Source organism: Ovis canadensis, chromosome 11 (genome assembly GCF_042477335.2).
Source record: "Ovis canadensis isolate MfBH-ARS-UI-01 breed Bighorn chromosome 11, ARS-UI_OviCan_v2, whole genome shotgun sequence".
NCBI classification, from domain to species: Eukaryota; Metazoa; Chordata; class Mammalia; order Artiodactyla; family Bovidae; genus Ovis; species Ovis canadensis.
Genome location: NC_091255.1, coordinates 19,546,867 through 19,563,729, shown reverse-complemented (window position 1 = coordinate 19,563,729; position 16,863 = coordinate 19,546,867). Strand labels below are relative to the sequence as shown.

Here is a 16,863-nt window from a genome sequence, read left to right as displayed (position 1 = left end):
AAAGTCTATACAAAGTTTAATTGACATAAAAAAAATAATTTGAACAAATTCACACATTTAAAACATGTATTAAGTGATTACTCTGTATCAAGTAATATTCTAAATGAGTAAGTGAGTAAGTGAAAGTCACTCAGTCCTGTCTGACTCAATGACACAATAGCAAAAAAAGATAAAAATTGGCCTTCATGAATCTTACATTTTAATAATTTAAAGGAAAAGTTATTTCAGGGAATTCCCTGGCAGTCCAGTGGTTAGGACTCAGGGCTTTTACTGCTGGGAAGATGGGTTTGATTCCGGGTTAGGGAACTATGATCTTGCAAGCTGCACAGCTGACCCAAAATAAGTTTTTAAAAAAATATTTCATATTCCTAGCTGGAAAGACTTTTATTATAAAGATGTAAATTCTCTCTAAATTAATTTCTAGCATAACATAATTCTAACCAAAATCAAAATATAATTTTCTTCTATGGAATTTGACAAAATCTTAAGAGTTCATGTGCAAGATTATATATGTGAAAATGGACAAAAATATTGAACAAGAACAATAATTGTGAAAGGGACTGGAAATGCCTAACAGAAAAAAAAAAATCAGACATAGGTTTGTAATAAAACTTCAATATACATCAGAGCAACTTTCCAAATTAATAGGAAAATGGTAGATTATTCGCTTTGTGACATTGACAAGTAACCAATTATTTAAAAACAACAATAACAACAACTAGGGGCTTCCCTGGTGGCTCAATGGTAAAGAATCTACCTGTCAGTGCAGGAGACAAGGGTTTGACCCCCGATCCAGGAAGATCACACACACCACGGAGCAACTAGGCCTGTGCACACTACTGAACCCAAGTCCCCTGGAGCCCCATGCTCCACAATAAGAGGAGCCGTAACAGGGAGAAACCCTCACACTGCAACTACAGAGTAGCCCCTGCTCATCACAACAAGAGAAAAGCCCATGCAGCAAAGAAGACTCAGCACAACCAAATATAAATAAATAAATGCATAAAATGAAAAAAAATGTTAATTGAAGCTGTATCCAGGTATGTGTGCTCAGTCGTGCCTGACTCTTTGCGACCCCACGGATTGTAGCCTGCCAGGCTTGTCTGTCCATGGGATTCTCCAGGCAAGAGTACTGGAGAGGGTTGCCATGCCCTCTCCCCAGGGGATCTTTCCCACCCAAAGACTGAAGCCACGTCTCTTGTGTCTCCTGTATGGGCAGGCAGATTCTTTACCACTGGGCCACCTGGGAAGCCAGTCTGTATCCCATACTTGATAACTTCATGAATCTTACATTTTAATAATTTTAAAAGAAAAAAATATTTCAGGGAATTCCCTGGTGGTCCAGTAGTTAGGACTCAGGGCTTTTACTGCTGGGAGGTAGGCATACATAAATTAATTAAAGGCATATGTATATTTTAAAAATGAAATAATGTCCTAAAAGAAAATGTAAGTGATTAGTCATATAATGTTAGTACCTTACTTTCAGAGAGTCTCCTCTCCACAGAATTCTATAATCAAAATACACCATAACCAAATGATAACACCCAACTGCTATCATTGTGAACGCAAAAAAATTGGTACCCACATCGTACACAAATGCATACACATGTCTTCTACAAAATGTCTATAATGGTGAAAACTATCTGGAAAACAGTATGGCAACTCATTTTTTAAATACTGGAATTTAAAAATCTTTGGTTTAGTAGTTCTGTCCTAAAGAAATAAATAATTATATCTGCATACAGAGTTAGCGCTAAGAATATTCATTCTGCCAGTCTCTATAATGGCAAAATGTAGAAACAATCTCCAATGATAAGGTGTTTTTTCAGTAATGGTACACATTTATGAAGAAATATTATACAGCTATTAAAAATCATGTTTCAAAAAATGTACTATAATAGGCCAAATGCTTACAGTGTAGTCTTAAGTAAAAAGGGTAGATTAAAAACTTATGATTCCAAACTTTATGAAGGTTATCACACGTGCAAAGCTGAAGGGTTTTTTTTCCTAGCAAAATTCTGTGGTGATTATCTCTGGGCAGTAGAATTATGGGTGGCTTATACTCTGGTCTTTGTACTTTTCTCACTTCCTCAATTTTCTTCAGTAAAACACTCTTTTAATAAATATTTTTATTTTAAAAAGCAGTTCTTTTGCATTAAGTAAGATAGGTAAGCAATTAGGTAAATAATGAAATAAGTTTACAATTCTTATACTTTTACTCCACAGGACGATCATATGACTGTTAGAACCTTTCTTGGTCAAACTCGATTTTACTGAAACTTCAAGCTGCCAAGAAACAACATCTGTCAGTGTCTGCTTAAAGGTTTCTACATTTTGAAAGAGGCAGGTGGAGTTAACTTTCTTCTGGGAAGACAATAATTAACTATCAAGTGCAAAGAAAAACTTCAAGTGCAGGAATTTAGAGCCACTGAACATTACAGTTTCCCAAGTATCACAGGATAGGTCTTGTTCTGCTGATGACAAAGGAAATTTCATATCAAACAGGACAGAAGCAGAAAAAGCAGCCAGAGCTTGTTTTTAAATGAAGATAAAGGGCTTCCCTGGTGGCTGAGTGGTAAAGAATCCACCTGACAATGCAGGAGGCATGGGTTCAATCCCTGATCCGGGAAGATTCCACATGCCCCGGAGCAACTAAGCCCATGCACCGCAACCTATCGAGCCTGTGCTCTAGAGCCCGGGAGCCACAACGACTGAGCCCACAGGCCTGAGAGACTGCGCCCCGCCGCATGAGAAGCCGCCACAATGGGAAGCCCATGCACCCCAACAAGGAGCAGTCCCTGCTTTCCAAGCTAGAGACAGTGGGTGTGCAGCAATGAAGACCCAGCACAGCCAAAAATAAAGCAAATATACTTTAAATAGGGCTTCCCTGGTGGCTCAGAGGTTAAAGCGTCTGCCTGCAACGCGGGAGACCTGGGTTCAATCGCTGGGTCGGGAAGCTCCCCTGGAGAAGGAAATGGCAACCCACTCCAGTAGTCTTGTCTGGAGAATCCCAAGGAGGGAGAAGCCTGGTGGGCTACAGTTCACGGGGTCGCAAAGAGTCAGACACGACTGAGCGACTTCACTTTCACTTTCATTTTCTTATACTTTAAATAGGCTTCCCTGATAGCTCAGTTGGTAAAGAATCTGCCTGCAATGTAGGAGAGCCCAGTTTGATTCTTGGGTTGGGAAGATCCCCTGGAGAAGGGAAAGACTACCCACTCCAGTATTCTTGCCTGGAGAATTCCATGGACTGTAACAAAGAGCAGTCCCTGCTTGCCAGAGCTAGAGAAAGCTGGCGTGCAGCAATGAAGACCCAGCACAGCCAAAAATAAAATAAATAAATATTTTTAAAAAACAAAATAAATGATATTAAGGGACAGAGTTAAGCAAGTAAGCTACTTAAGTGTGAGACTGTGTTTAGCATCCCATTGGCTGCCGTAGGAGCAGATAAACAGGTAAAGCTGATAAAACATGTTCAGTATTCATTAGCACTGGTTTTAACGCAAAAATATGTAAATATAACTTCTGTATTTAAAATGCTCAATAAATATTTAAAATAAATAACCAACAAGGACCTAAGTATAGCACAGGGAACTCAGCTCAATGTTCTGTAATACCTGTAAGCGTATAACTGAATCCCTCAGCTGTACACCTGAAACTAGCACCTCATTTGTAATCAACTATGAACAGAAAATGAAAATGTTAGCCTCTCAGTCACATTCAAGTCTTTGTGACCCCATGGACTGTAGCCCATTGGGCTAATCAGTCCATGGGATTCTCCAGGAAAGAATACTGGTGTGGGCAGCCATTCCCTTCTCCAGGGGAGCCTCTCAACCCAGGGATTAAACCCGTGTCTCCTGCATTGCAGGCAGATTCTTTACCATCTGAACCATCAGGGAAGCCCTTTAGTTTAATCAACTATACTCCAATATAAAATCAAAATTTTTTTAAAGCACACAAAAATAAACTTTTACCTAGTAATAAAATTTTCAGATATAATAAACAGGAAACATTTTTTAAGTATAAAAACTGAAAATACAACGGCAATGCTCATATTTTAATGGGGTATTACTAAAGGGATAGTACAAGGGATTTATTATGCTATTTCTTACACATGTTCTTTTAGATCAATACAGTATTTAACTGCAATGCAGAAGACCCAGGTTTGATCCCTGGGTTGGGAAGATCCCTGGGAGAAGGGAACAACTACCCACTCCAGTATCCTTGCCTGGAGAATCCCATGGATAGAGGAGCCTGGCGGGCTACAGTCTACGGGGTTGCAACGAGTCGGACATGACTGAGTGACTAAACACACAATATATGCACTTGTATTACAAATATTTTTAAACAAATCAAAAATATGCATATGTGAAAAAAATGTATGTATAAAACACTTTTTTTTAATGACTATGATATTCTAATACTTGGCTCTATCTCAGATGTTGGAATTCTGTATTTGAGCTTCAACAGCTACCTGGTGCCTGCTAATGATGTTTATTATAAAGCCCAAAAACACAGACCAGTTAGCAAGGTACTGAAACAACACAACTTCATAGGTAGGAATAAATTTGAGGCGGAATACTCATCATTTTTGGCTGTGGAAGAGAAAACTTCTCTCATGTTATGACATATTCTGCAGTTAACTTATTCCTTTGGACTAAGAAATTGGGCTAGAAAAAAAAATTTTCTTCAACTATGGGAAAAAATTCTCCAAGGAAAGCTCAATCCCTCCGTCTGTCTTCCACACCCGGTTTCCTCTCACCTAGCAAGGACATCTCTCTAGGGATTCTCTCGTAAAGCTTCCCTCTACTAGATTACTCCCAACAGCATACAACATTCTCTTAACTCTTTCACCTTAAAAAAAAAATAAAAAGTCCTCTCTTGACCTCATTTTCCTCTCCAATTACCATATTCATTTCCCTCCTTCTCTTTACAACTTTTCAAAAGAACTGTCTGTATTCACTGTGTTTAGTATTATCTCCTCTAATTTGCTTTTGAATTTACTAAAATCAGGCTTTAATTCTGAGGAAATAAAAAAAATAAAGGACCTGTAAGGTCCTGTAAAGGTTAAAGGTCAAAGGACCTCTAGTAAGCTAAACCTGATCATTAGCTGAGCCTAAGTCCTAACCTTACTTGATCAATCACCATCCTTTGACACAAGTGATCTCACTCTCCTCTGAAACATTCTTCTCTTGGCATGCAGAACATCACAGCCCCCTTAGTCTCCTTCCACACCTTCTCCCTTGGTTATCCTACTTAATATCATGATTATAAATATCATACATATGCTGGAGAATCTCAATGCTTCAATCCAGGTTTATCTCATCTTAATTTCAGGCCAGTTTTTACAATTATTTTCAAAACATCCCCACTTCATCAGACATCTCAAACTTAGTATGTCCCAAACCAGGTCCTGACTGCCCACAAACCTGCCATTAATTTCAGTAGATAGCCATTGTCTAGCTCAGACCAAAGCCTCCACATCAACCTTGGCTCCTGTCTCTCAAATCTAATGAATTCATCAGCAAAACCTCTCAGCTCTACCTTCAATATATATATACACTGCTACCAGTCCAAGCCACCATCTGTTCTATAATCTTGGAAAAACCTAATCATTTTGTTGTTCAGTGGCTAAGTTGTGTCCGACTCTTGCAATGCCATGGACCAACAGCCCACAAGGCTCCTCTGTCCATGGGATTTCTCAAGCAAGAATACTGGAGTGGGTTGCCATTTCCTTCTCCAGGGAATCTTTCTGACCCAGGAATCAAACCTACCTCTCCTACATTGCAGGCAGATTCTTTACTGCAGAGCCACCAGGGAAGACCAAGAAAAACCTAGTAACTTTTCTACAATCTCCCAGTTCCTTTCAAAGACTAAACTGTACACCAAACCTGAAATTCTTAACTTTCCAATTAAGATCCATCAGACTATTGCATAAAGAACAGAAGCTTCATCTGAACACAGGGTTGAACTGAGCATGTCATTATCTTTAAAGATTCTTCCAGTCTTAAAAATTCTGAGTGATTTGCTAATTCTGCATGGTGTATACATGAAAGTGGACTATACTAGTCTCTGTACTTTCTTATATTATTTCTTTGCTAGACATTAATTTAAATAAAAACTAAGAGTGTATCTTGGTCCCCTACTTCAGTATCCACGGTCTGAGTTCTCCCCAGAATACCTCCTTGTAACTCATTCCTCTAGCATCTATTAAATCACAAGTGTCATATCCCTTAACAGAATTCATTACATGTGGATACAAGTGGGAGACTATTACTTAATGCTTATTATTAGCCCATCTTGTCCCTCAAATGACAAAGACTATAATTATAGTTGTGGGATATCATTTGTATATCCCTAACAAATGTTGTCAGGAAAAAAAAGCTGCTGAGAAATTCACAGTATATTTAAAACACAATACTCCATATAAATGAAAGAAACTCATCGGCCACACACTGAAAACTAACTTTAATTTATAGCTTTTGAAAAGTAAAATCACTCAGCCATGACGAAATACAATCCCTTAAAAGAATTCTCCTGGCATTATAATACTCAATGCCTGCAACATTTTTTTAATTCCATTTTTCTTGGAGTATAGTTGCCTTACAATGTCGTGTTAGTTTCTACTGTTCAAAGTGAATCAACTGTTGGTACACGTGTATCTCCTCTTTTCTGGATTTCTCTCCCGTTTAGGTCACCACAGAGCACTGAGTCGAGTTCCCTGTGCTGTACAGCAGGTTCTCACAGTCATCTGTCTTATACACAGTGTCAGTAGTGTGAACGTGTCAATCCCAACCTCCCAGTTCTTCCCAGCACCCTTCTTTACCCCCTTGGTGTCCATATGTTTGTTCTCGACGTCTGTGTGTCTCTGTTCCTGTTTTGCAAATAAGATCATCTTTACCACGCCTATTACGTTTTAAGGACACTTTTTGCTTTGAATATGGAACTACATACATTTGCTGTTGTTGCTGTTCAGTCACTAATCATGTCTGACTCTTCACAACTCCGTGGACTGCAGAACACCAGGCTCCTCTGTTCTCTACTACCTCCCGGAGTTTGCTCAATTTCACGTCCATTGAGACGGTGATGCTATCTAACCATCTCATCCTCTACCACCTCCTTCTCTGTCTGCCTTCAGCCTTACATTTAGCAAGCCAAAATACAGGTGAATTTTCTTTTTCACACAGAGGAAAACATACTACTTTGTACTAATATTATCTATACTAAATCTGACCTTCTGATATTATACAAAGTACCTAAGTTCAATGATAACATTAATGGCAAAGGAAACCCTCCTGTTGGTTTTTTTTCCTACTGCTTTGATTAGACTGTTACTCTTCATATTCATGGAAGGAAAAATAGGAAAAAGGTTGAAATCAAGCAAAAAAATCTATTTCAGTACCAACAGGTTTATGTCTTAACTTACCTTTAGTCAATAAGGTCACTAAAATTGTTAGAATACACACAATTCAGTTAATCATTAATTCAGCCTGCTAAAAGGAGCGCTGAGCCTTCCGGAGTGATTATATGTCCACACGTGCATGTACTTATGCACCAGAGTATGAAAAGCTAACACTGCAAAGACTGCAGAAAGATGCTGGAGCTTGTTGGAGTATCTGACCTTATTCTCTCCAATACCAGCCTGGAAAGTAACAAAATATAAGCAAACAGGATGAACTACCACTAGAAACACTGTCCTCTGCACAACTTACCCAAAGCCTTGGCATTTGCTAGGAGAGCTTCTTCATAAGACAGAATATAATAAAGCACCAAGAGCTGTGCTGTGATACTGAAACGCTGATTAAGGCGGATGTTGTCACCCTGGAGGTAATATTATAAACACTTTAAAATACTGTTAAATTTCATGAGTGCTTTTTTTTTTCCCCCCCTTTGGCCACAACAGGCAGTATGTGGGATCTTAGTTCTCCAACCAGGAGAACCCTGTCCCCTGCATTGGCAGCACAGAGTCTAAACCACTGGACCACCAGGGAAGTTCCAATGAGTACTTTTGGATAGTAAAAATGATAGTAAAAATAGATTATTCGGTGTTGCTACTCCCAAGCTTAAAGAAATTGGGAGAAATGTTGCTGTCTTCACATTAAACTCAAAGTGACAATGTGAAGTTTAAGTTAAATTTGAGATGGCTTGAGAGATAAAAGCAACATGCTTAATGGTCTTTAAACTTCCCTGGTGGCTCAGACTGTAAAGTGTCTGCCTACAATGCGGGAGACCTGGTTTTGATTCCTGGGTCGGGAAGATCCCCTGGAAAAGGAAATGGCAACCTACTCCATCACTCTTGCCTGAAAAATCCCATGAATGGAGGAGCCTTGTAGGCTACAGTCCATGGGGTCACAAAGAGTCAGACACGACTGAGCGACCTCATAGTTTTTAAGATAGGGCTGCTTCTGAAAAAAGTTAACATTTACAGGAATCTCAAGTATTATCTGAAATTACCATGAAGAAAATAATTCCTAAAAAAAAAGATACTGTACACTTAAGTATATTTGGAGAAAAAAAGATTTACTCCAAATTTTCCATAAATAATCTAGGTATATCTTAAATTCTCAGGAAGCTGGTTTAATGTGTTGAAATGTCACATAATCCTTTGTTAAACACACAACCTCCAGGAGACTCCTTAAACTTTAAAATGGAGCTTTTGAAAGAATTCTTCAAAAAGTGTCTAATCAACAAACTACATGGAATACCATTCTTCTAATATTCATAAGTGATCTAAAAAACTGAATACCATTTTAAATTCAGAACCACCTAGAAGTGGTTCTCCTCTAATAATCTGGGAAAAAATGTGGAGTAAGTGTAAAGAATAAAAGAAAAATGAATTAATATATGTTTAAAAAAAAAAACCAACAGTATTTTACCCCAATGACTCCTTGGAAAATATTGAGTATCTCCTGTTCTGTAACTGGCTGATTTGTGGCTTCTGGATTAGATTTAGATGCAGGAGTAAGTATAGAATTTATGTACACATCAATCAGAGGAAGTAATTGAGGATGGAGTGGAATGGAGGTTTCACAGAGCTGTCTATAAATCCAGTCCTAGAAAAGAAGGTGACAAGCACTAAATTATGGCAATAAGAAAAACCAATCAAAATTTTACAAGCACATACAATTTTACATGATTTATGAAAAAGTAAAACTCACTATTAACTTTTAGCAGTTGCTAAATAATATCATCCAATTTCATAATTGCCTTTGATTTAAAAATGGAAACAGTTTTTCTTTCCTAAAATTGAGAATATTGTTCCATGGAAGATAAACCTAAAAATGACAGCTTGAGTTTAGAGTTTGGACTTCGGGTTTTTAATCTAATGGTTTTTCAGTAGTGGGAAAAACACTGTCAAGTCCTTTTTTGTATCTATGTTTAGAGCACCATATATGCTGCTGTAAAAGACCCCACAGCAGAAAGGCATTTAGGGAGAGGAATAGTTTCTCACAAGCCTCAGACAGATTAAGAAGGTGGCTTTGACAACCACATATGGGAGATTAACTATCTGCACAAATACAGGCCAAGAAAACACTGGGGGTGCATTTGGACTCTTAATTCTTCTCTACTTCACTTGCAAAAAATATAAAAAGCAGAAGATACAATCAAGATGGAAAATAACTTCACTACATCATAAAAACAAAGACAATCAAATGTGATATAGCAATGCATATATTGTTCAGGGTTCTTTACAAATAAAATAGCCTCTTAGAAAGGGTTCAAACAAATTTTTTTCTGTTTTAACCTCCTGTGGGTTAAGCCTTTTCTTTAGAGGACCTGTTTGCTATAGCCAACCATATAACAAATTGAAAACATATCAAAATATGTGCAAGCTTAATGTTAGAAGTCCGTGTGACAAATGGATTACAAATACTGGTCATGGCTAACCAGCAACCTTCTCAGTTTGGTAAACAAAACCGAGTATAAAGAATGGCAGTTTCTTACTAAAGTTTAATGAAATTGCTAAATATCATTGAGAATTTTAAAGGAATTAGTACTATTGTACATTTTGTAAATAACTGAACAGTTATACTGTTTTAAAAATCTGAAATTAAGAGTCTAATTACCATAACTATATAAGTGATGAGTAACTAAAAACATTTCACATACAAAATCCACAATAAAGGTCTATAAACTCAAATAGAACTGGGAAAAAAGCATTAACTCAGATTTTAGCTTGAAGAATAAATGTAAGATCATACTTTTATTGATACTTTGTGTTTGGTGAAGGAACGACTCCTCAGCAGCTGATAAATGCAATGAATAGGCAAAAACCCAGTAATGTTGGCACTCAGGTTGCTGGTGACAGGGACTCGAACTGCATGAGCTGTGACAACCTAAAAGGGAAACATAACAGCAATCCATGTGACAGAGCCAGATACAAAATTACTCTGAAAGAGGGAGATGTAGCCAGGTGCACTGTCAGCACTAATGTGGTCCTTTGGCAGGAGCGAAAACCAATCATGACATGATTTCATTATTTTGAGTGATGAGGTGGCATCACACATCTAGGGATTTGTAAAGTTCTCTAATTTTAAAAAATTTACTTCTAAACACAGATACATTGCCAAGGGTTAAAGTTTAAAAATATGTAAAATTTGGAATCATAAAATCTGGGCTCAATGACTATAATATATAAAACAGACAAACAACAAGGATTTACCATATAGCACAGAGAACTACATTTACTATATTATAATAAACTGTAATAGAAAAGAATCTTGAAAGAGAGAGGGGACATATGTATACACATGGCTGATTCATGTTGATGTTTGGCAGAAACCAACACAATTCTGTAACTATCCTTCAATTAAAAAATAAATAAGAATACAAATATATACATATATATGCATAACCAAATCACTTTGTTGTATATCTGAAACTAACATAATATTGTAGATTATCTATAGTTTAATTTTTTTAAAAAAAGGAAAAAAAAATAGTTTCCATCATTGAAAAAATAAAATATCATTAGGATTACCCATGGACAAAAGTGCTGAGACCAAATAAGAACAAATTAATACAAGAATAAGGAATTTAGACTCTAGCTTATAACCTAGTTAGACACGGCACCTTATAGCTGAAAGGTTTAAACAGATCTGTTATTTTTCTCCAAACAATCCCAATTGTCAGTAAACTTCCCTGGTCGCTTATGGTAAAGAATCTGCCTGCAGTGCAGGAGATCAGGTTTGATCCCTGGATCAGGAAGATTCCTCTGGAGAAGAGAATGGCTACTCATTCTCATATTCTTGCCTGGAGAATTCCATGGACAGAGAAGCCTGATAGGCTACAGCGCATGGGTTGGCAAAGAGTCAGACACAACTGAGCCCCTAACACTTTCACCCCATGTGAGACCCCTGTCAACAGTATCCAAGACTACATTCTTAGGTATCTACTCAAAGTCTCCAAAATAAGCAAATTTACTTAGCACATGCTTTTCTATGTAGTAAATAGCTTTGAAAACAAATTTGAAATAGGATTTTTCTTTATAGAAGTTTCAAAGATTACATAAATCATCACTGGAAACTAAAAAGGAACACAAAGACTATATTATTCTCTTAAACTGAAACATATACAAGTTTTCTCACAAGGGATGTTATAAATAAAGTTAAAGAAATACCTAAGATAATAGTTAAAAGAAGTACCTGCTCAGTAAAAATTTCCTGTGTGAAGACAGTCTTCATCCTGCTCAAGGAGCTTGGCTTAATTACAATCTAAAACAACCAAAACACAACACTGTAAAGCGATTATATTCCAATAAAAAACAAAGAAAAGAAAGGCTCTTTTCTACAAAAAAAAAAAAAACAAAATAAAGCAACCAAAAGATTTCAACAGCAGGTGAAAATAAAATATATGAAGCACAATTTTACTTAATATATAAAATTAATGTTCAAATACTCTGTTTCAGAAGTAGCTTCTCAAACCTAACACTAAAATGTGTTTTTCCTCAGGAACCAAATATGAAAGTACTTAGTGGGACTTCCCTTATGATCCAGTGGCTAGACTCTGAGCTCCCAATGCAAGGGGCCTAGGTTCGATCAGGAAACTAGATCTCACATACCACAAGATATGGTACAGCCAAATAAATAAAAAAAATTTTTAAGTACTCAGTAAACATATTATTATTGCATTTTAAGTCAGTGGGAAGAAGTGGATTATTTAATAAATGGAGGTGGGATAGCTCTCTTTCTGGATAATACAAATAAAGATTTGCATATGACATCATACCCCATATTAACTCCAAAGGTATTAAAGATTTAAATGTAAAACACAAGGCCACAAAAACACTAGAAGAAAATATAGGTGACCATTTCTATTAAACTGAGGAAAGAAAAGCACTTCTAAGCATAATAACAAAATAAGAAGTACAAAAGAAATACTTAATATATTACACACATAGAAAATAATAATTTTCACATGGCAGAAAAGACTGGGAAAAACCATCTGCAACATATTATACTTCTCCATCTTTAAGACAATAAGGATTATAATATGCACCACTGATTTAATAGTAGCTTTTCAAGTAAATAAAGAGGGCAAACACTATCACACTAACATTATGCATCAACTATAAAATGAATCCAAGTTTCAATATATGGTAAAGTGTGTGTCTTGAATCAATGAAATATGATATACAAGGCATAACAGCATATCATTTATATATAAAGAGTACTTCTTAATCAGTAAAAGGAAAAATAAATCAATAAAAATCCCTATAGAAAAACTGGGACATCAATAAGCCTTTTATAAATGAAATAAACCAACTAAAACACATAGATTGTTTAAAAGTAACCAAAAAAACTCTATATAAACTATAACAATAAAAAATAATAACTAGTAATCAAAGAAATGCAAAATAAGTAAGACCATTTTTCATCAAATTTGCAAAGATTAAAAAGAATGGTAATGCCCAGTGATGGGTGATGGGTGATGCCCAGTGATCACGAAGTTAGGAAAATATCCACTCTCATTCACTAATGAGAACAGTTAAACTGGTATAATCTTTCTGGAAAATAATCTGACAATATTCATTAAATATCTTCACATCACCATACTTTTACTTAGTACTGCTTTCTATAACTTTATCCTAAAGAAGAAATCCAAAAAGTGTTTGAAAATATACATGTATGGATGTCTGTATGTATATTTACATATATAGGATATTCATCTAAGCATTATTCAGAAATTAGAAAAATCTACATGGCAAATAAAGGAACCATTAAAAATGTCACGATCAGTCCACACAATAACTACAATGCAGCCACTGAAAATTATGTTGTATTAGAATATTTATTGATATGAGGAAGTTCTCATTGTATATTGGTAAGTTCATTAAAACCACTATCTATCTATCTATCTATCTATCTATCAATTTAAAGAAAGAACAGATACCAGACTATTAATAGTACTTGATATCTCTGAACAGGGAATTATAGCTTTCCCTTCTTTACTGTGTTTTCTAAGTTTTCTACATAGAACATCTATTATTCTAATAAATAATGTTTACATAATGTACTTTTTTTAGAGAGCTCCTGATAAAGTTTCAAACTATTATACAACTAAAATTACTTCAAAATGAAAAGAACCTATTTACTTAACATTATAAGAAAATGTCCAGCTTAGAAACATCTTCTTTAGAAAGAAAATAAGAGGAAATTACCTTCATTCCCAAAGTGGAACAGACCAAGTCAATGATAGCACTGAGCTGGTTGCTATGAAAGTACATAGCAACCAATAATAACATCTCTCCGAAAGAAGCAGAGACGCCTGAAGTACTGTTGAAACAGAAAAGAAAATGTGAATTTCCAAAGGAAGGATAAGCAAACTTACTCAGTTATCTGATACAAATGAAGTCATCTTACCTTTCAAAGTAAGCTTCTTCTTTGATCATCCAGCTTAGCCACACTACCATGAGCTGCTCCTGTTCAGGAGTACTGGTAATATAGAAAAAATATCAGAAGTCACTGGTCTAAATCAGATATACTAGCATAAGAATAAAAAAGCATTCTGGAATTATCTTTGGTGCAAATTATTTTTTCCTCAAATTATTTTTTCCTCAAATTAATTGCTTGTTGAATTGGCCATTAATTATCATTGAGATATGTAGTAGTTCTAGAGAAGAACAGAGAAACATAAATTTTCTCCATTTATATGAATAGCCAAACCCTCTCAAAGTCTCAGTTACTACTATTGCAGGTTGGACAGAATAAACTTCCTCACATTCCTTAGAAAAACAAAGGTTCCTTGGGATTAAAATGTTAGAAGAACGTATATACTAACAGCCAATACTTATTTCCTATAGAAAAAAATCTATAGTGTTGAAACTTAATCATTAAAAACTCACAAACTGAGTATGAGGACAGAAATCAGACCAAATGAAATTTAGTTTGTAGGGGCATTTTGAGCAGAACTCAATATTAGAGGGAAATAAGTGATCACTATTCGAAAAAGTAAAAAGAGACAGCCAGGGGCTAACCATATATGACAAATGGTTTTAGAAATACATGAACACTGACTTGTTTAAAGCAAATTCCTAGGTTTAGGTTGAAATGTACAAGTTGATTTTGATCTGTAATAGTAATGTCCATTGATCCTTTTCCCTGGTGGCTCAGACAGTAAAGCGTCTGTCTACAATGCGGGAGACCCGGGTTCGAGCCCTGGGTTGGGAAGATCCCCTGGAGAAGGAAATGGCAATCCACTCCAGTACTACTGCCTCGAAAATCCCATGGACAGAGGAGCCTGGTAGGCTACAGTCTATGGGGTCGCAAAGAATCGGACACGACTGAGTGACTTCACTCTTCTACTTCACTGCAGTATAAGCAGCAAAAATAAAAACCAACCACAAAAAAAAAAAAAAAAAAACAACCACAAAGCCTGATACCCAAAACTAAGAAAATTTAAAAGGTCATGCTCAACCATACATAAATTACTCCACTTATACAAGACAATGTTATGTAATAGAAAGATTTCAGCCTTTAGAGTCTGCCAGACCTGAGTGGGAATCTCATCTCTGCCAATTACTATTAGTCTGACCTTGAATAAGAAATTTAAATAATCTTGTACTTTAGCTGTCCTACCTATAAAATATAAAGTAAATATTTATATTTTAGGTAATAAATAAGTGTATAACTTTATATATAAAGTATATAACTTAGGTAATATATAAGTGAATATAACTTTATATATAAAGTATATAACTTTATATATATAAGTATATAACTTTAGGTAATATATGTGTATAACTGAATCACTCTGCTGTATACCAGCAACTAACACAACACGGTAAACTGACTATACTTCATTAAAATAAACTTTTTAAAAATTTTATTTATTTCTTTGGCCACAGAGGATCTTAGTTGTGGCATGTGGGATCTAGTTCCCCGACCAGGGATCGAACCTGGGCCCCCTGCATTAGGAGCACAGAGTCTTAGCCACTGGACCACCAGGGAAGTCCCAAAAATAAACTTTTTAAAACAAGAAATTACTCCAGGTAAAGAGAAAACACTTCATTTCATGTACTTAGTTTCACACATTCCTAAAACACACCATTCAAATTACATTAAAGGGATTTTCTTAAAACACATAAATGCACAGGATGATAATGAAGGACAATACCACAAGACACTGGAAAGCTGGCGCCAGTGAGGAGCAGGAGGAGTAACTGACTCAGCAGACCAAGGAAGCAGCACACTACACTAGCAGGAAGGAGAGCCCGTCTACCACTTACACCACAGAATCCCCGAAGGGCTCAGGAACCGGCACCTCCAGGCGGTCTGGGGAGTGCGAAAGAAGACGGAGACCAAACATAGACAGTCTGGATGAGCAGTGGACTTCCAGACCAACCCTCCACTCTGCCATCCCCCAGCAGAGAGGAAACAAGATTGATTCTCTGGATAAGGGAAAAGAGGGTGTCTCTGAACTGAAGGACAACCAGGGCTTTCTGCAGCGCCTTCTGGAAAGTAGAAGAATTAAGTGAACAACCACAGTGCAGGCTGAGATCTCCCAGTCCTTAACCCTCACTTTTTAACTTCACTTATGGATTTCTTCTTAGGCCTTCGCTCTCAGGCAAGAAAATGGTCTTCTCCAAGACTCTGAAAAGCCCAAGTGCTTCTCATCTATGCGTTCAGAAGTTCTAATTTGCCTTTTAGTCTAATCTTAAATATGAATTATCAAGCATTATTAAACCTCTGAGAAAAACAGACACCAAAAAAAGAAAAAGGCAGAAAAAAAGAAACTTAGAGAAAAGAAACAGTACAAATAAGACCCCTTCAATCATTATGGGTAATATCAGAGAAACCATGCCACCATGAAGCATCAGACACTATAAAGAAGAAATAAGAATAAAAATGAGCTCTTAGAAGTTAAAAACTAAATAGAAGACAAGGTTGAGAAAAAAATCCTAAAAGGTAATATGAGCAGTATCTTTGTGAAGTGATTGAAATGTTCTAAAATTGTACTGTGGTAATGGCTGTACTACCTTGTAAATATACTAAAAACTATTAAATTGTACACTTTAAACTGGGTGGATTTTATGGTATGTAAACTGTCTCCTAAAGGAGATCAGTACTGGGTGTTCATTGGAAGGTCTGATGTCAAAGCTGAAACTCCAGTACTTTGGCCACCTGATGCAAAGAGCTGACTCATTTGAAAAGACCCTGATGCTGGGAAAGACTGAGGGCAGGAGAAGGGGATGACAGAGGATGAGATGGTTGGATGGCATCACCGACTCAATGGACATGAGTTTGGGTGGGCTCCAGGAGTTGGTATTCGACAGGGAGGCCTGGCGCTCAAGGGGTTGCAAAGAGTTGGACACGACTGAGCAACTGAACTGAACTGAAACTGTCTCAATAATGCTGTTTTTTT

General features: G+C 36.4%; 1 protein-coding gene and 1 non-coding gene across 4 annotated transcripts in view; both read right to left on the bottom strand.

Annotated features, from left to right (window-relative positions):
- INTS2 (integrator complex subunit 2) overlaps positions 1 to 16,863 on the bottom strand; it is a 57,574-nt gene that overhangs the window by 26,929 nt on the left and 13,782 nt on the right. For all 3 annotated transcript variants that reach the window (XM_069602683.1, XM_069602685.1, XM_069602684.1), the window contains exons 10-15: positions 13,863 to 13,934; positions 13,661 to 13,775; positions 11,646 to 11,714; positions 10,203 to 10,337; positions 8,877 to 9,053; positions 7,713 to 7,821 (exon numbers count right to left, since the gene is read on the bottom strand). In XM_069602683.1, coding sequence (XP_069458784.1) covers positions 7,713 to 7,821; positions 8,877 to 9,053; positions 10,203 to 10,337; positions 11,646 to 11,714; positions 13,661 to 13,775; positions 13,863 to 13,934 — 677 coding nt within the window. The remainder of the gene's footprint in view (positions 1 to 7,712; positions 7,822 to 8,876; positions 9,054 to 10,202; positions 10,338 to 11,645; positions 11,715 to 13,660; positions 13,776 to 13,862; positions 13,935 to 16,863) is intronic.
- On the bottom strand, positions 15,377 to 15,449 carry TRNAR-CCU (transfer RNA arginine (anticodon CCU)). The gene has a single exon. It is a non-coding gene; the product is annotated as a tRNA-Arg (tRNA).